The sequence below is a fragment of the Struthio camelus genome, chromosome 1, assembly GCF_040807025.1.
Source record: "Struthio camelus isolate bStrCam1 chromosome 1, bStrCam1.hap1, whole genome shotgun sequence".
Lineage (NCBI taxonomy): Eukaryota > Metazoa > Chordata > Aves > Struthioniformes > Struthionidae > Struthio > Struthio camelus.
In genome coordinates, this window is record NC_090942.1 from 192,887,637 (window position 1) to 192,906,360 (window position 18,724).

Below are 18,724 nucleotides of genomic sequence, written 5' to 3' on the forward strand. Positions count from 1 at the left end.
ACGGGCTGTAAGAAGGCAACTTAGGAGCGTGCACCTTCACTTGCATCGCTCTAGCGCAGGAAATATTCTCTTTCACTATGTGTGGTATCCTTATTCCAGAGCGCTACAAAAAGACTGCAAAAGTTCATAGAACTTGTCACCTCTCTCGGTTCGTTTTACCTGCGCAAACAGGTTTTCTTTTTCCAAAGTGAAAGGGCGACTATCATTCTAAATCAGATAAAACAGGTGCCTCTTTCAATGGATATAGCTTTTAATTGTAGCTGTGTATGAACGCATCTTCCAAACCTGTCTTGGCTAGTCAGTCTTACCTCTCAACTTTTTAAGTCTTGTTTGCTTCTGGACAGCTTTCTTGTTAGTACAATTGTATTCAAAAAAGCTTCCGTGGAGTCTTTTTCCTGGTTTAGTCAGGACTAGCTGAACTGAGCAGTGAAGACTGCCACGTGTCCTCAACGAAAAGCCAGTACGCTATTACTGCGCTTCTTGTTTTATTGCAAAGTACACGGTCCCATTTTGGAACCAGCTGTGTGTCCCTTTCCCAGTGGCAGAATGTCCCTTAATTTAAATAGGTTTAGCTTGATTTGTGGCCTTTGGGTTACCCAAGTGTTCCCCAAGTGATTTAGCAAAAGCCCTAGAGCTCTAGGACACACAGTATCCAGAAACAGGTCTCTGATACGCTACTCCAACGAATATATCGTAAAGAGCGATAACATGGCTATAGCGGCCCACGTGTACCTACTTCAGGTTCTTATTTATCTACAGTAAATATCGTGCTGAGAACTGCTGATCTACAATGTTTGGCAGACAGCAGCACATCGTTTAAATATATATATTTAAAGCCGTATTTATCTCCAAACCAATTTGAGATTAATTTGTTGTTTCTCATGATTTTTAGCTGGTGTCTCATTTTGTGGCATTTCACCCAGAAAGCTCCCTTAACATTTTATTGCTCTATATAATATGATGCAACTAATGTAACCCATGTGGTACAACGTTACGTATCTTAGGGGTTTTTTAAGCGGATATTCAAAAACCCTTGTTAAAAGAAATTTTCATAGCAAGAAATACCTTATTGGCCTGGATGGGCTGTATCCGTCACACTTACCCTTTTACTTGAAACATGAGGTGAAACGCTGTCTTTCTGAAAATTGTGCCTAAAACCAATCTGATTTTAAGAGCAGCTTTAAAATATGCTTCCTTTCTTTTATTGGACTTACTGTTACAGCCCATAAACATTTGGGGTCAAGAGCTCACTTCCTTAAAATATGCCAAATGGGATTATTCTTGAACTTCTAAGAAGCAAATATTAGCTGGAAACGGATGTTTATTTATTTCGTATGTAGGGCATCATCGTTCTGACTGGTAACTTGTTGTTCACATAATTGGTCCCATTTGAGTCGCAGTGGGATTTTTATTGTCTGTCACACACTGCGGGTTTGTTACAGTAAATGTTAAATGACAAATGCTAATATATTCAAAAAAAAAAAAATCTTAACAAAAAAGACTCAACCTCCAAATGACCTCCCGTCCCATTCTTTCTCTGTGGCCCAGTTAAGTCCTTTCCTCCCTCAAACGACCACGGGGAAAACGAACGTGCCTTGCCACACACGCTCAGCGTCGCCAAATCTGTTGCGCAAAGGGGGACGGCGCTCTTTGGAGCAATCTCTGGCGGCGGTGCCTTGCCACCGGCTTCCTGCTCCACTAGTCTCTTAACTGGAGCGTCTGGTTTTACAGGCGGCTGTGGGGTAAAGCGCGTGCTGCGGCCTGGACAGGCTGTCGGGGCTGCTTGGGGGAACAGGCGTTCCCGCGCGTATGTGCGTGGTGGGGGGAGAAAGCCCCAGGGCACTGCCCCGGGCCAGGGTGCCTGGCAGAGGCGGCGCGGAGCCTGGCGCAGCCGCGGGCCTGGCCGCCGAGCGTTATGACCGCCCGTCACGTCCTGGTGTCACAATGAGGCGCGCAGGTAAAGCCGAAGAGATGACCGCGGGCCCCGAGTGATGGCGCCGGCACCTGGCAGAATCCGCTAGGTATGATGCTGGGCAAGCGGCAGGAAGGTGAAAGCAGCCGGTAAGGAAATACGGCTTATTCATATGCCTTTCTTAGAGGCCGAGGTCTGAAACGCCAGCAAGAGAGCAACATACTCACAGATGCTTTTGTCAGCCTGTTTAGAGGACATATTTGGACATTGAGGTTGCTCAAAGTTTTTACAATGCGCAAAGAACTGCCCCAAGGAAATGAAGAGCTGGCCTCCAGGATTTAGAAGTGTAACTGTGCTTGGTAGCGAAGGGTTAAAGCAGCTTCTGCCTTTCTTGAGGAGTGTGCATTTCTTTTCATTGGGGAGGCCAAGTATTTAGGGCCCTCCCACACTGGAAGCAAAATTATGCACAGCCGTGTCTAAACATGTTTGTTGCTCACAGGGTTTCAACTTTATTTCCTTGAACAGTAGCAGCAGAGACATTTTGTCTGGGAACCATGTTAGAAGAGCAGGAAAAAACACCGGTCCCATCCATTTCACAAATGCAGGCATATCTGAGGGTCCTGCTGAGCTGAAACCATGGTCATTGACTTGTTTTGCCCTCTAGCTCAGAGCTCCATCCACAAAACCTAACTGTCTCTCGTTAACCCTCGCTTCTCCATTGCCATGGGCTTTGTGACGGCGTTTACACCTGGGAACAGCCAATGAAAAAATAGATATAAAATATGCTGGTGTGGCTTCAGTAACATCTTCATGCAACTTGCAGAGAGGTAAATGATTTTCCAGTGCAGGCCCGGAAAATCAAGGTTTGTTTATTGAAAGCAGTCCTTCCACTCACAGGGTCAGGCCTGTGGTTTGGAAGATGATATAGACAAGGTCTCAGATGAAAAACAGGTTGTGCTTGTACTTTTGAAATCCTCATTATATGGTGTTCTTGTGAGGATTAGCATTCTGTACGATGTCTTCTGCTTTATATAGTTAATCTGCATTCGCCAAGTCATAGATGAAATTGTATATGAAAATTAATTTTGTTCCTAGTTGTTCTGTTTACTTTGGAGGTCACTTTGCCTTTCCTCTTTATGCAATATAAGCAAAACCCACCGGAGCAGAGCTTTGATCTACAGGCAATCACAAACCTCGTTAAAACTGACAGGCACGCTGGCCACACTTCATTCAGTAATTAAGTTCTTTTATGGTGTAAGATAGCTAAAAACTAGAACCACTGCCCAAGGCACAGGGCTACATGGCCAAGCACTAAGTCGAGCTAACTCATATGAGCAAGCACTAATTTGGGGAAAGTCAGAGAGTTTTCTCCGGGGACCGTTTGCAGACGCAGCAGCGAGAGCGCAGATTGGTTGCAGCTGTGTTTGCCTGTGTGCATGTCAGGGACCGGAAACACCAAGCAAGAGCCAGCAGACAGTGGGAGAAGCAGTGGTGCATGGCCCTGAGAAAAAGCCAAGGGACAGCTTCTTCTGGGCAAGCGTTCTGGCGAGAGCAGCAAACTTGGACTGCCGCGCCGCGCTCCCTCCCATTTGCTTCCTCTGCGTGCAAGGAAATGGGACGTGGCTGTACATTCTTTGTAAATAAATAGGATTACACTAAGGAGATAACTGAATTCATCATCAATTTTTTCCTCCTCGCAGAAAAATCTGGCAAAGCCCTGAATATTAGTTAACCGTGTGGGTCAAAGTTCTGCGCGTAAAACTACAAAGCTATTCAATACTGCTGAAATAGTTGTCAGAGACCCTGCAGATATCAAGGCAGGCTCTGAAACTCAGACCTCAAAACTGCAGCTGATCATTTCAATTGCTGATGATCCTTCATGGCTTTTTAATGCCTGGTATTTCTACAATGCATATTAAAAGTAGCTTTTATGGAACAGTAACAAGAAACCGCTTTCTCTGATCTCTCTTTTGGAGTGTTTAATATGGTCCAGATGTATCTATTGAAAAGAAGTATAGTCAAATACAATGTAGTTGTGAAACATTTATACATGTTTAAGGTGTTTGATACATGGAGCTGTTTTCGAATAGTTCCCTTATTCGTGTTATCTTGCAGTGTCTTGTTACAGAGCTGCTATCGCATCAAATCTGTTGCAGATTTATTTCCATGTTTAGGTCCCTACAGTACATAGTATATCTCAGACTGTCGCTCTGCTTTTGGGGGTATGTTCACACAAACACAGCTGCATAAAGCAGTGTTTTTTAAGAAGTCGTTATCCCGAAGGCTGGAGTTTACTGCCTGTGTGCCCTGACACCTCTGCAACGGGAGGTGAAGCCTGAACCTCCATCAGTGAGAAGTAAAAGCGGACGTGGAGCCAGGGCCTAAAACTGGAAAATTCCAGGGCAGATAACAGAGCCCTCAACGATTCTCTTTTCTTTGGTGTTAATCCTAGGAGACAGCTCCAATCTGCCGAGTCTTTGGTAGCGTGGCTTCAGAGAAGCCTTAATGATGGCAAACACGAACCCGGGGGGGAAAAAAAAAACTTCTAACTCCAGCTCCTTTTATCCAGCAGTTTTGTGGTAGATACCTTCCAGCACAAGACAGAGGGTGGCTGGGCCTGGAACGAGCAGCTGGTGAGGCCAGAGGGCAAGACCAGGTTACTTCTGGCAGCAGCATCGGCAATGGCTGGCTGGAAGCATTTGCCAAATTAACGGCCGGTGGGGGCAGTTCTATTTTACGTGGCCGTGTGTGCAGGCTGCCACCAAAAAGGCACTTTCTCCGGCTGCCTTACGCTGGCGTCAGCATTTGTGTGGCAGCAGGATCAGCTGGAGCAGGAAACTGATCCTGCTGAAAACTTTTTTTTTTAAACTGGATTAGCTTTCAGCTCCGTTGGCAAGTGGATGTAACATAACATGTGACTGGGTGACTGTCAGAGCCAACAGAGAGGAGGCATCAGGAAAGCATGACTAAGGGAGGGGAAAAGGATGATACTACTCTTTTGGTGGTAGCCCACACATAGTCTCAGGTTGGCTTAAGCCTACAGTGAATCTACCTCTCTGGGTAAAATTACCTGTCATGGCTTGAGTCAGTCTAATGACTTCTTTCCATAGAAAGGGGAAAATCTTGTTCCTCTTTTCCATGTTAGCTCTGGAGACTGTCCCTTCTTGTACTGACCTGGTTTAGCTCATTAAACCAGCAGAAAACTAACCCAGGCAAGGAAAAGGGAATAGCGTTCTGCTGGCGTAGCGAGTTGAACCAGTGCAGTAAAGCATCCGACGAGTGGCAGAGCTGGTACAAGGGCGGAGAGTAGCCCCAGGGAGCCATGAGGTTGACTGAACCGCAAGATATAGCTTCAGCGTTGGAAGTCCCTTGTCCTAACACTTAATAGAAGAACCACAATCTAGGCTCTCTCAGTAGTTTAACCACGACAATAGGCCTTATCGCTGTATCTTAACACAAATACAGATGTGTTTGCCTTATAAAATTGTAGTTGTCACTTTTTTATAATTCTTCCCAACTCTATGTATTTTGGACCCTCCCAAGGGTGACATTTAACCTAACGCTTCATTTCCACCTGGGACTCTCTGTTGAGCCTGTATTTCCCTTGTTTTGGTTTCTTTATTAGATAGGGAAATATTGCCACAGATCTTCTGATGCTCTCTTTTTCATCAGCCAGAACCTTTCTCCGAAACGTCAACGTATGGTCTCTGATGATGCTTCAGGAAGACACTCCGCACTTTCAGGTGGGTTAGTACAAGCTCATAAGCAAACTGCTATTGAAAAAACTGTATAAACAACAAAAAGTTTATATGCAGAAAGACAGACTATGCTTGTGCAAAAAAGTTGGTTTTGTACAGCTTCTAGGCTCTATTACATATTTTAAATGTGTTTTAGAAATAATCACTCAGACAGGGGAAGTAAATTGCCCGAGTTATATTTGATCATGCTCAGGGTAGCTATGGCACAGTCAACTAGCAGAGCACTGTCTCTCTATGCATCAAACACAGAAATCCTGTGGTTGCACAGGGGATGATATGGTAGCTGCTGTGTTTGTTCTGAGATTTCAGCTTTCAGTTTTGACAGAAGAAAGCCCAGGCAAGGACAGGACAAGAAAATTTGCAGAGGGTCCCAGTGTAGAGAAGATATCCCAGGCAGCCAGTTCTCCACTCCTACGCCCACACAGCTCCCTCTTTCTTTATAAGGTGGCGGTCCAGAGCAGGATAAGGGAAATACGCTAATGTCAGCCAAAAGGATTACTGGAGGATAAAATGCACTCTAAAAATATATCAGGAAAAAAAGTGACACAAGAAATACATCAACTTAGACCATGTAAAATGCCAGGTTGTTGTTAAAATCTTTAACCACAAAATTACAGGGAAAAGATTAGTAAAACTAGGAAAATTGTCATATAAAAATGGCTGTTGGGAAAGCGTACACCAGGGACACTTGGAAACTGTAAACGTGCAAGCATGGGGATATCACTTCAACACAATTGTGGTAGCAGAGGAATGGGTTAAACTTCCACTTTCAGAAACTACCTGCAATTATTTGTTCTAAAAACTGCAAAGACACCGAACAATCAACAAGAAACAAACGTGCCGCTAAAGGGCACCGGGAAAAGGAGAGTGATCTTGGTTGCTGTTGCGTAGCAATTCAAACTTCTGCAACCATCCTGCAAAAAATAAGGGATCAAATGCACAAGCGCGTGAGCACTCTGAACAGGGGTTTGAAGCATACTTGTTACTGGTGAAACTGTTCCTCTCGAATCCGCCTGAGAGGACAGCTCAGGTGACAGCGGTGGGAGGGAAGGAGGGGAAGGCGAGGAAGAGGTAGGGGGAAGGTGGAAGGATCTGCCTCTTTTGGCAGCAGTATACAGGGAACAGCAGCCTCAGGGTGTTGTGGAATGACTGAAAAAAATCCGAATTCCTAAACAACTGGAAGAAAGCTGCCAGACGATCTCATCTGACAGAGGCGCAGCCTAGCCTGCAAACTGGACTTGTGTGAGTAGTCCTCGACAGGCGTAATCCCATGTGCCCGATGAACGCTGTGACTGCAGCGGATGAATGAAGTGTGAGTGAAGAGTAAGGGAATGAAAAGAATGCAGGAAGCAGAAGTACATCGGTTTTGGAGCAGCTTTTGATGCAGCGTTTCACCAATTCCGACTCGTAAATAAGTTCATTTTGGCTTGGATGCGAGAGCTGTTATGTTGACTGCAAACTCGCAGAAGGGCTGCAAAGGGATAAAATTCGCACAGCTCCTCTACAGTCTCCCCGCATCCCGGCTCCAGTTTCGCAGATCCTCCCCGACAGGTGCGGGACCCCCTCCTGCCGCCACCCCGGCGTTTCATCGCCGGGACATCGGAGCCGTTTAACAGGCCACCTTTACCCGTCCTTAGCCGAGCCCTCTCTTAACAAGATTCACCAGCAGAAAATAATACAGACGGTATGTTAAAGCAAACAGGAAGGGGTCTCCATCGTCTTAAACGGCGCACGCCAGAGAATTTCAGGGCAAGGTTTTTTTTGTTCCCTCTCCTCCCCCCCTATTTTTTAATCAGTGCCCCCAGGAAAAGGAGGACGCTTCGGGCCGACTCGCCCCCGAGCAGGTCTCCCGAGCCAGGCCGCGCGGCTGGCCAGCCCCCTGCACGTTAAGCGGCGGTCGGCGCCCAACGCGGCGGGAAGGAGGGGACGACAGAGACCCTGAGGCGAGGCGAGGCGAGGCGAGGTGAGGGGTGGGCAGCGGCGGTTGGCCGTTGCCGCCCCCCCCCCCCCCCCCCGCCCCGCGCGCGCGCCCGCCCGCCCCACTCCGCGCTCGCTGGCTGGCGGTTGGGCGCGGGGCGTTGGCGGGCGCCGGCGGCCGGCGCGGGGCGCGGCACCATTTTCTCGCGCCGCCCCTGCCATTTCGCGCGCGCCGCCCGCCGCAGAGCCGGGAGGCGGCCGGGCCCCGCCAGCCCCAGCAGCGCCGGCCGCGGCCCCAGCGATGGTGAGTAACGGCCGCCGCGGCGGCCAGGCCCCGGGCCGGCGTGACCCCAGCCCGTGCGCCCGGCGGCGGAGCAGGAGGAGGAGGAGGAGGCAGGCAGGCGCGGAAGGCTCCCGCTGGGTGAAGGGCGCTCTGTGGCCCTTTTGTCTGCGTGCGCGCCGTGGCTTGGCTGGAGGCAGCGGTTACATCCGCCGCTTTGTGAAGCGGCTGAATAGCGCGTTTCTCTCCGAGCGAAGAAGGCAGGGGACGTGTAGGGGAAGGGACGATTATTATTAGTTTTTTTCTTTTTTTTTTTTTTTCCCCACTGCCCTCTCCCCCCCGCCCCACCAACCTCATTGTCAGTGTAGTCTTTGAGCGGCTCAGAGTGACTCTGAGCGCTGTTATCCCCTCGAACAAGGGTTCCCCCACTGGGGGTTATGACCCCAGGGGAGGCCGCGGCCGTTGGGGAGCAGGGTCACGGGCCCGACAGAAACGGCCTTGTTTACCCCAGCGTTTGGGGTCGGGAGCCTGACAGAAGTGGGGGATTGTAAGCAGAACCAGTTTGGGAATTCCTGCCTATAGAGACGGATAAAGAGGCTGCTGATGAGTTAAGGCAGAAGTATGCGGTGGTGCTGCCCTGACATCATGTGTTTGGTGGGCTGTCAAACTCTGTTAATGAAACAATGTTCTTAGAGCTGTAAATGCACTTAACTGTAATTGCTTGTTTTTTCAGGCCTTTCTAGCTCTCTAAAAGCTGGACGTGTTGCATCTGCGTGGCACTTTTGGAAAAAGTTTGGCCATGAAATAATCGATTTAAAGCATGGCCACTCTCTTCAGCTCTCTTTGGCTGTGTGAATGCCACATACACCTGGAGGTCAATTGCTCCATGTTAAAACGTCTCCGGTGAAGCCCAGTTAGATGGCAATTCCTGTGTACGGGGTCTGCAGAATCAAAACGTTGTTGCTGCCAAAAGGAGGAGTTCCCATCTTCCTCTTGCCCTTATCTTGTGGGACCCTTTTTGAGCTGATTGAACTCACTAATCTGAAAGTCTAGTGAAGTAGCTCGTAGGAGGTCCTGACAAGGACCAGGGCCCTTGCAAAGGAAGGGGGAGAAGACCTCTCCTGACCAGCTCAACTGCTTGTGGAAATGCAGCCTGGCTCTGTCAAGTTTTATGTAGAATACTTACTTGTCATTGCAGGAAATTTGTTATTCAGTGCGAGCTGTCCTTTTGTTTTGTTTGAAGGAATTTGTATGCGGCGATCAGCTTGGTGAAGTCTTGATTTGCCTTCTGCCTGCTGCTAGCTGATAAGCCCAACTTCTGTCTTGAGAAACATCCTAGATGAATTTTTCCCTCGTACAGCGTTTGGAGTATGGAATTGAGCTACGGAGCTTGTTTTTGCATTTATGGGTTGACTTGTTTATCTCATCTTCTAAATGTTTGTAGTCACAGAAGTCATGTGGCTCAGGTGAAGGAAGACAGCCACTGTGCCTTTTTGGCTGGGTGAGAGGTCCTAGAGCCATCCACACCCGTGTCAGAAGCTGTGCAGCTCAGTAGAGAAGCTGAGATGTTGCTGGATTTTGTGCTGTAGTCACTCACACAATTGTCAAGTTTCTAATAAAACGGATGTTCTAATCCACAGGAACTGTATTCTTTGAAATTAATGTTGTAAGGAAGAGGGAAGCTGAAAAATAAAATTGAGTTGCCAAGCTGATCCGGCTGTCCCAACCAGCCATACAAGTTTTTAGTATTCTTGGTTTGGTGTTACTGGCATTGTTGCAAGAGGAAAAGAAAATATGCTCATAGGCTTCCCCATTTATTTTTTTACATTCTAAGTTTTTAATGAGGTCATATAATGTTCTTGACATTCAATTCCATTTATAAAGCATAATTATTTAATTGGATAAATAGGATTGGAATGCACCAGGAAAGTTTTATTTGGATCATGAAACTTTTTCATGCATGTTTTCGTGCTTTTAACAGCATGGAAGTTTTCACTGTTTGTCCTGCATTTTCAGTAAAACCTGTAGTAAGTATTTGCTGTAGTGGTTTGCAGTACTCATTCTCAGATATGCAAAGCCTGTATTCCTGCTCCCTAATTAAAAAGTAAAATCCTCCGTGGTAAAGGAGGTGCACCAGAGCAAATAATTTGTGTACTGTAAATTTCCAAATACTGAAAGATGGAGAACTGCCGTTTTAGTTTTGCAGTTCTTCCTCTTTCTCGCGTATTAGCACAACTGTGAGTTGTGTCGTCTTTGTGCTGCTACCCATGGCTAAAAGTCATGGGTAAACTTAGAGAGAGAGAGATCTGTTCGTAAAGAGGAAGACTCAAGACTATAGGGGCAAAATCATCCCCTTCCCTTCATTCCATTCTTTTCGTATTAGGGAAAGGATGGAAGAGAGAAACCTTGCGTGTTTCAGCAGTGAGAGTTGCTTCAAAATGACTTACTAGTGAGGATGTTGCCATTAGAAAATGAGGTTTCTGAATAGTATCTGTGGTCTTGTAGGAATCCTTAGGCTGCAAGTGGAGTAATGGACCATTCTTTGGGGCTTTGTCCCGAGCTTTAATGGTGGCTTTCTTCTGCCTGATGACCTTAGTCCTGAGGCTGAGTAGAAAAGTTGGCAACTTTTTCAAACTCTGCTTATCCAAACAAACATATGTTCTCCTACTTCTTGTCACTGGCAAAGTGTGGGAGATTTGCTTACACCTCTCAAGAATAGCTTTTACTGTGAAGTCTTGCTGCAGCTGTATCTGTTCTCTTGTGACAGAAACTCAGAATTGATGTTCTCTTTCTTTCCTATGGTTATCTTTACTTTCCTTGGATCAGTGGTATTGATTTTATTGCTGCTCTTGTCCTGTGCAGCCTATGCTGCAGTTCCCTTGCAGCTCTTCTCTTGGCTCCCTTTGTTTGCCAGTTTACATCTCCTTGAGGGGGCTGGAACCTTAGTAATAATATCAAAACTCTTTAGAAGAGCTCACTCCTATGCTTTGTTGTTACAGGGCTGCTTGGATGCAATTTTTTTGTGATACATCTTTTAATTTATAAAAGGCATTTTACTGTTATATGTATGTAATATGAAAGGATTGAATACAAAGGAAGCACCTTTTAACGTATCAAAACTGTCAGAACTGTTTGAGAGGTTTGACTAATACTCACTGTCACCAATTGTGGTCTCTGTTAGCTGTTTGTTTTCTTAGGGCATGCTGTAGTTATAAGGTGTCTGCATCTGACAGCTCGACTTTGGTTAAAGCCAGTGGGAGTGCAGTGGTCTGGGTCCGTTCACTGAGGCTTCAGAGGGCTACTCCAATACAAAGATATATGATAAATCCTCTTCCTGTAGGTCCTGTCCAGGAATAGGAGTTGCTGAAGCACTGATAATGTGCAGATGGAATTGGAAATAAAGATTGCATAGGAGTAAAAATGGTTAACAATTTTTTTCCACTATGAATTTTTAGGATTAAGTGCAGCTTATTCTTTGAAGTGTTTTAACTTTGTGCTGAATTGCTCAGTAATAATTCATTTTCTTGTTTATTTACAAATACTGTGGGAGCAAGAGAAAAAAATAAGTTTTTAAGTAAATGGTGACTCATCTTTGTCTTTGCAGATGGAAAAAAGCTACATCACATGTTTTGTAGCTGAAGAAATTCTGACACTTTGCTTTTTCAGCCACCTTTTAATATTGCTTTCTTAAAGCAGTGGTGCTTGATGTTTAAAACATTAAGCTCTGCAGGAGTTGAACAAGTAGAGAGTGATCAAATCTGAGCAGGGCATATCAGCTTGGTATCCTTGGTGAAAATCCAGTTTCTGAGTCTTGCATCAGTGAAGAAAGATTCAAGTTTTGAATCATTAGTACACGAGTTATTTTTGTTTGATACAGAAAGTCCTTGCTGGATTTGGCTAGCCTTCTTTTCCAGCATTTCTATTGAGAGTCAGAAAATGGTTCTGCCTGGACACTGAGTCGTTCTTGTGCCTGCCATCTGGTGGCCAGATACCACAACTAATTTAATCCATTCGTGAAGTTTCCAGTTCTGGGGTGGGACTGGTTGTATGAGCTCAGCTGAGGCTTTGTCTTAAGGTTGTTTGAGGAAAAAAGATAGATCCTTTTCTCAGATGGCGATGAATTTTTGCATAGCTTTCCTGGAGGAGAAATGCATTTTTAAAGTTCAGTTATTATCTTTATTCTCCTTCCTAGGATATGATGGAGCTCCTGGAGGAAGATCTCACCTGTCCCATTTGCTGTAGCCTGTTTGATGATCCTCGTGTCCTGCCCTGTTCACACAATTTCTGCAGGAAGTGTTTGGAAGGAATACTCGAGGGAAATGTGCGGAATGTGCTTTGGAGACCGTCCCCTTTCAAGTGCCCCACATGCAGGAAGGAAACTCCTGTTACTGGAGTCAACAGCCTACAAGTCAATTATTCTCTGAAAGGAATTGTGGAGAAGTATAACAAAATCAAAGTAACTCCTAAAATGCCTGTGTGCAAAGTGCACAGTGGGCAACCCCTTAACATTTTTTGCCGGACAGACATGCAGCTGATCTGTGGGGTCTGCGCCACCCGTGGTGACCATACGAAGCATGTGTTTTGTTCTATTGAGGAAGCCTACTCCCAGGAGAAGCGTGCGTTTGAAACCCTGTTCCAGGGCTTTGAAACATGGCGTTGCGGAGATGCGCTCTCCCGGTTGGATACCTTAGAAACTAGTAAGAGGAAAGCTCTGCAGATGCTCACCAAAGATTCTGACAAGGTGAAAGAGTTCTTTGAGAAGCTGCAGCACACACTGGAGCAGAAACGGAATGAGATTCTCTCTGACTTTGAGACTATGAAACTTGCAGTGATGCAAGCCTATGACCCGGAAATCAATAAACTGAACACAATCCTGCAAGAGCAACGAATGGCTTTTAACATTGCAGAGGCCTTCAAAGATGTGTCTGAACCCATTATATTTCTGCAACAGATGCAGGAATTCAGGGAAAAAATCAAGGTGCTCAAAGAAACCCCTTTACCTTGTTCCAATGTAGACATCAGCCCTACGATGAAGAACTTTGATACCAGCCAGTGGAATGGAATAAAACTAGTTGATGTGGACAAGCTTTCCTTGCCTCAGGAAAACAACACTCTTAAACTCAAGATTCCCTCAGTCTTTTCTTCCAGATTTGTAGTGACCTCTCTTATTTGCTTGCTTATCCTTGCTGTCACCAGAATGTCCTTTGTGGAGTCTGTGGTTGACAATCTCCAGTGCTGGAAATCTCAATTCTTTACAATTAGCTTGTCCTATTTGGCAGATACAGTGGAGATAGCAGATCATGCAATCTTTTACTGGGAACAGATGACAGATGGAGCTTCACTTTTAAGAGAAAAGTGTAAAAACTATACGTTAGTGGTACTGGATAATGTTGCACAGTTTGTGTGCAAATATAAATTGTTGTGAAGTCCCTACTGAAATGTAAGAAATAACACAGATCTGGTGAAGAAAACATAAAACTCTGTAAAATTATTATTATTTTTTAAAAGACTTCCACTGAAATCATTTTAGAGAGATTCAGAGTACTCCACAATACTTCTACTGTTCACATAGTTTGAACACCGATAAATTGGGAGGTGAAATTGAGCTTTGAAAAAAATATTATTTCTGAATTTTTATTTCAGTGGTGATTACGGGAACATTATTCATTGTAAATCATTTTACTTACCAAAATACAGGGCAAAACTGTGTACTTAGTTTAATGTTAATGTAATTGTAGAATAAGATATTGTACACCTTTCGATAAAAAGTGTTGCGTCCTAAAAAACGTAGTTAATTTTTTTTTTCTAACTGGGAGGTAGTTTGGAAAGAGGAAGAACACTTATGATTGAGAAGAGTGGTATACAGAGAGACTTGTTAAGACTATCCATCCATTGCAAAGTACTGAGTGCATTAATTCATATTTTGGAAACTCTTTCTTACTGAGGATGTTACTTTTCACTGAAACGGATTTTTTTAGGTCTAACCAAATGTTTTAAGTATCTTGTTGTGTATTCACAGTACTGTAGATATTGGTTATTGTTTACACATGCTATCCAAAAACATTTTCAGGGCAAGCATTTTGAATAAATTGTAGGGGTAAAGAGAAATTAGTAAAGGTTGATAAGAACAAGCAGCAAGATAGTACATATTTTGCGGTTTACTTTTCCAGCATGAAAATATTAGGGTGTCTGAGCTGTGCTGTTAGATCCAACTTGTGTTCTAGCCCTGCCAAGGTGGCCGATAGGGCAGTGTCTCTCCTTTCCCTCTCTGTATCTCCAGGTCGTAATTCCAAGAGCTGGGAAAAAAAGGTTGGGTGTTTTCTTGGAACAGAGGGCATAACGTCACAGGAATATGAATGCTGTTGGTGTTTGGAAGTGCTTTAGCCTTGGAACATATGTAGTCTCTTTTGGTGTTCTGTTTGATTTAAGGTACCTTATTTCAGGAACGATCTGAATTTTCTGAGTTTATTGACTTGGCCATAGGATAACAGAATGATTTAAAATGAAATGTAAGCTTCAGTTATTTGAAGAGTATATAATACTGGAATATATTACTCAAATTTCATTCAACCTCTTTTTGCAGTGGTCCTATGAGCAGCAATCTATAGAATGAAAACATCTTCTTATATCTCCAGGAAGCAAATGAAATGGGTGCCATACTTTGGGGATATTCCTTGGTCTCTATGAAGGTTTAAAAAGGTATGATGATCAATTAACTGTCTTCCAGTAGAACTGGAAGCTGTTCATTTCAAAAATAAAGCATTAAATTCCAAGAATCAAAGTTTCCAAGCAACCAAACCCTGCAAACAAAACTATTGTACGTGGTATTTACATCTTTGTTGCCTGGGAATCTTATTGCTGCTCTACACCTCACCTCAAACACTTGCTAAAAGCACTGAACAACTTTTGCAGCTGCAGATGGCTTGCAGTTTAGGAAGGATAAAGTCACAAACGCACAGGGCAAGATGTTACAATTCTTGACCGGTTGAGATAACAATGAGTAATCGAGAGGTGGTTGTTCTCAGTGTGGGAGGGATGAGATTTGTAACCCGGGCTTCTACCTTGCAGCAGTTCCCTGAGTCCAGGTTAGCACGGATGTTGAACGATGAAGACCGTGAATTTAAACAGGTGAATGGGGAGTTTTTTGTGGACAGAGATGGAAATTTGTTTAGTTACATCATGGACTTCTTGAGGACTCTTCAGGTCTCTTTACCCACTGATTTTTCAGACTATCAGAGGCTACAGAGAGAAGCAGAATTCTATGAGCTCTACTCTCTGGCTGACCTCCTGAGCCAGGAACACTTGCTGAAGCCGAAGCTGGAGATCTTGGAAGTGCGTTTTTTTCTCCAGGAAGGGCAAGCCTTTTTCCGGATCTTTGGTTCCTGCAGTAGCACTGTGGAGGCTCTTGCTGAACAGATTACTGTGTTTACAGGGCAGCAGTCAGGACAGAGCTGGAATAGCCCTTTTTCTTCTCAGAAGCCACTCATTCCACTTCCTTTGGAAAGACCTTCTCATCACGATGTGGTTTTTCAGTGTGGTACTGACTACTCTGCTGGTGACCAGTTTGTGGCCAGGTATTCTCCCTAGTGTGACTTCTCATTATGGAGATGGCTTCGTGAGTTCTAGTTCATGAAGTACCTTCTGCTTGCTAGTAGGACTCATTCGAAAGAAACTATTGAACAATTGTCTGAGAGAAAAGAAATAGGTTTCCTTCTTTCTGCCTGTTTAATGTTACATTTTTCCAGTGCTGAAATACCCGATTTGTTATACTGATTTGCCTATTCTCAAAAATATTTCTGACTTTCTAAAATACTGTTCTTGATACTTGTTTTCTTTCGGGTCGTTATCTCTCGTTTCCTCCTTGCTCTCTCTGTTACACTTCAGAGTTTCACAGCATCACTGACCTTCTAGAAAACTTGACAAACACAGAGTAAAATGAAGCAAAGCAAACAAAATGAATAAGGAGTGAGCTACTGGAGAAAGACAAGTGAAGTGGCCACTAGCTCATGGACCCGTAGGCTTTCATACAGAAAAGTGGGGAAAAAAAAATTGCTAAACGAGTGGAGAACATGAGCCATTCAGACAACTGGAAGGTTTGTAAGGCCTTTTATGGGGGAAGGGCGGGGACAGAGAGAAAGGGTAGAAAATTAACTATATGCCACAAAGCAGGTTTTCTTTAAGATCAGAGCCAGGTTCTGTTTTTATTAAAATCGCTGTAAACCAGTGATATTTGAGATAGTAGCATTATATTTTAATGCCACAGCTTGCTTTTTTTTTTTTTTTTTTTTTTAATAAACTCTTACTGGGTTTCTCTTGTATGGACATGCATTCTAAGTGTACAAGAAAATTTAACCTAGTTTGTCTTGTGTGGCTCTCAGAACATCTGGAATTTTATGGAAATTTCATTGGAATAGTTCCAGCAGGGTTATTCTCTCTGCTGAATATAGGAATTAACAGCAGTTCTTTGATTATTTAAAAAAAAATCAGTAAAGTTTCTTTCTTTTAACTTCCTTTAGTTAAATAAGTAGAGGAAGCACTAAACTAGTTTGCATTTGTGTAGCATCCTATATTTATGTGCCAAACCTTAATTTTATAATTTATTTTTAGTTTTAATGGACTAACAGTTGCTTTAGTAGGTTATGGCAACTTAAATACTGCAAGAAGTATTCATAATTCTCACCTTTTCCTCTTCAGACGCAGTAAAATTTCTCCTTTGCAGATCAATAGAAAAGTATAGCTTGATTAATGAAACGAGTCAACTTTGATTATGTTGCCTACTAAATTTCTATTTAATTAGACTTTGTGGGTGACATGGACTCTATGCCTTTTTTTGTGCTTTTCATGAATGTTTGGTGTACTTTTCTGTGAACTGTGGAACAGTTTCACCCCTGTCAACTTATGTATTTTGTAATAGTATTTTTACATGACTTCTGTTCCTTGAAATGTCTGGATAAATTCTTAAATCTACTTTATATCAAGTATAATCCTTTGAGGTAATGTGAAAATGATTTTCATACTTGTTACCATAAGATTTGCTGTACAGGGTAACTTTGCAATAAATGTTACTGTTTGTAGAGAGAGATCCTGTGTAATGAGGAGTGATGCTATTGAGATGAACCTGGGTTCATTGCCCCTTCTGTCATTTGACTATACATACTTGAAAACCTGTTGCAATGATACAGAACATGCTAGTTGGTTTCCCACCATTAAATGAAATTAAATGGAAATTGTCACAACTATTTCTTAAGGAAGTAAGCTTTGTTGTGAGGCTGAAAGAGAAGTGCTTATTCTGTAACATGTAACTGGACAAGCTGAAGAGTGCTGTTCTTATAAGGAGGGAAAGACCTAAATCATCCTCAAGGGAAGAAAAAAATTCAGAATCTTGGTGCAAATCAGTGCAACTGTGCTGATGTGCACCATGTGAGGACTTGATGTGTTTAAAAAAAAAAAAAAAAGCCATCCTTCAGGACCTTCAGGAAGTAATTGAATTGTATTCTAACTACTTTTTTTCTTATTTTAGGTATGTTTCCATAAAGCCTGATAATAGAAAGCTGATTAATGGTACTAATGTGCTAGGCCTGCTGGTTGACACTTTACTAAAAGATGGATTTCGCCTCATAAGCACCAGGACAGTCTCCAGTGAAGAAAAAGTTGAATGCTACAGTTTTGAAAGGATGAGGAGGCCGGCAGGCCTTACCATCACTGTGAACCAAAGCCCAAGGAGCTCTGGGATAGCACAGGCAAAGAGGAGTCAAATGCAGAAAGGGAAATAAAGCTTCTTCCTTTAACCTTGTAACCTTTTGAAGGGGAAGAGGGGTATGTCAACACTACTAACTTTTTTGTTTGTTTGTTTGAAACTGCGATTAAGGAGAGAAATAAAATATTTTTTATGTATTCATAAAAAAACCCTGCTTTCCTGCCCTTTGCTGCTCCGCCCTCTTCAATTCTAAATGGAAGACCCACAGGTTCAATATTGCGTTCATGGATCAGATGCTGGTGTTTTGAAGGCTTGCTTATATTTTTCTCTGGCTAAAATTTATATTAAGACTCAAAAAACCAACCACGTTAGAGTAATGACGTTCCTCCTAGAAAATCATTTTTGTTTCCTCTGCTTCTCTGTAAGTAGACTTTAAATATGATAACACCAGAAGAAATAACTTCACACAACTCTCTCATCCTGACGGTTTGGAGAAGTGATTGGAGGAGGAATGTAAATCTAAATGATTGCATATTGTTTCAACTTGTGAAAGAATACATACACAGATGATTGTCTTGCAATTAGTTGAAAGGAATATAACAGAAACATCACAAGTTGTGTTGCTGTGTGACTTGTGACAGGAGAAAGTGGTTTTGTGAAGCCACCATTAGTGTTCATGAAATAGTATAGTATGATCTCTTGCAGAATACTCTCTTCCCCTCCAAAGGCATTAAGCTACTCTTCAGCACTGAGAATTCAATGATAAAAGGGTATTAAAAAATGCCTGCTAGCAAACGCGCCGTTAATTTTTAGAACCTTAACTATAAAAAGAATGAAAACATGATAAACAGTCCTTCGGTTGGAAGACTAAGTACAAAGAATTCTTTAATGCTTGTAAAGTGAAAAGCATATTTAGGAGGAAGCTTTGGCAGAAGTGGCTTTGAAGGCCTTAGGAATGTTAACCCTGTATAATGCTGTTTAAAGATACCAAAATAGCTGGGGTACCAGAAAAGGTAAGTTAATGAAGCTTTATCAATTAGGAATCTTTCTTCCTCCCTTCTGGGCAAGGAAGGAAGATAATGATAACCTCAAGGATTTATTATTTGATTTTTTTTTTTTTTTTATAAACACTGTCTTTCTCAAGTTACAAACAGATGAAT

At 43.2% G+C, this 18,724-nt stretch overlaps 2 protein-coding genes across 5 annotated transcripts; both read left to right on the top strand.

Annotated features, from left to right (window-relative positions):
• The first annotated feature begins 1,726 nt into the window (after positions 1-1,726).
• TRIM13 (tripartite motif containing 13) lies at positions 1,727-16,947 on the top strand. Of its 4 annotated transcripts, none has more exons than XM_068929894.1 (3): positions 1,727-2,061; positions 5,585-5,655; positions 12,060-16,947. In XM_068929894.1, the coding sequence occupies exons 2-3, from the start codon at positions 5,623-5,625 to the stop codon at positions 13,290-13,292; spliced, it is 1,266 nt and encodes a 421-aa protein (XP_068785995.1). In that variant the 5' UTR covers positions 1,727-2,061; positions 5,585-5,622; the 3' UTR covers positions 13,293-16,947. The 4 variants fall into 4 exon arrangements, with proteins under 4 accessions (XP_068785995.1, XP_068785996.1, XP_068785994.1 ...); XM_068929893.1 differs by lacking the exons at positions 1,727-2,061; positions 5,585-5,655 and adding exons at positions 7,800-7,891; positions 8,601-8,741; XM_068929892.1 differs by lacking the exons at positions 1,727-2,061; positions 5,585-5,655 and adding exons at positions 7,813-7,891; positions 8,601-9,894.
• On the top strand, positions 12,655-17,762 carry KCNRG (potassium channel regulator). Its single transcript, XM_009678595.2, has 2 exons — positions 12,655-15,441; positions 17,388-17,762. Exons 1-2 carry the CDS (start codon positions 14,864-14,866, stop codon positions 17,638-17,640), a joined length of 831 nt encoding a protein of 276 aa, XP_009676890.2. The 5' UTR covers positions 12,655-14,863; the 3' UTR covers positions 17,641-17,762.
• Positions 17,763-18,724: the final 962 nt, after the last annotated feature.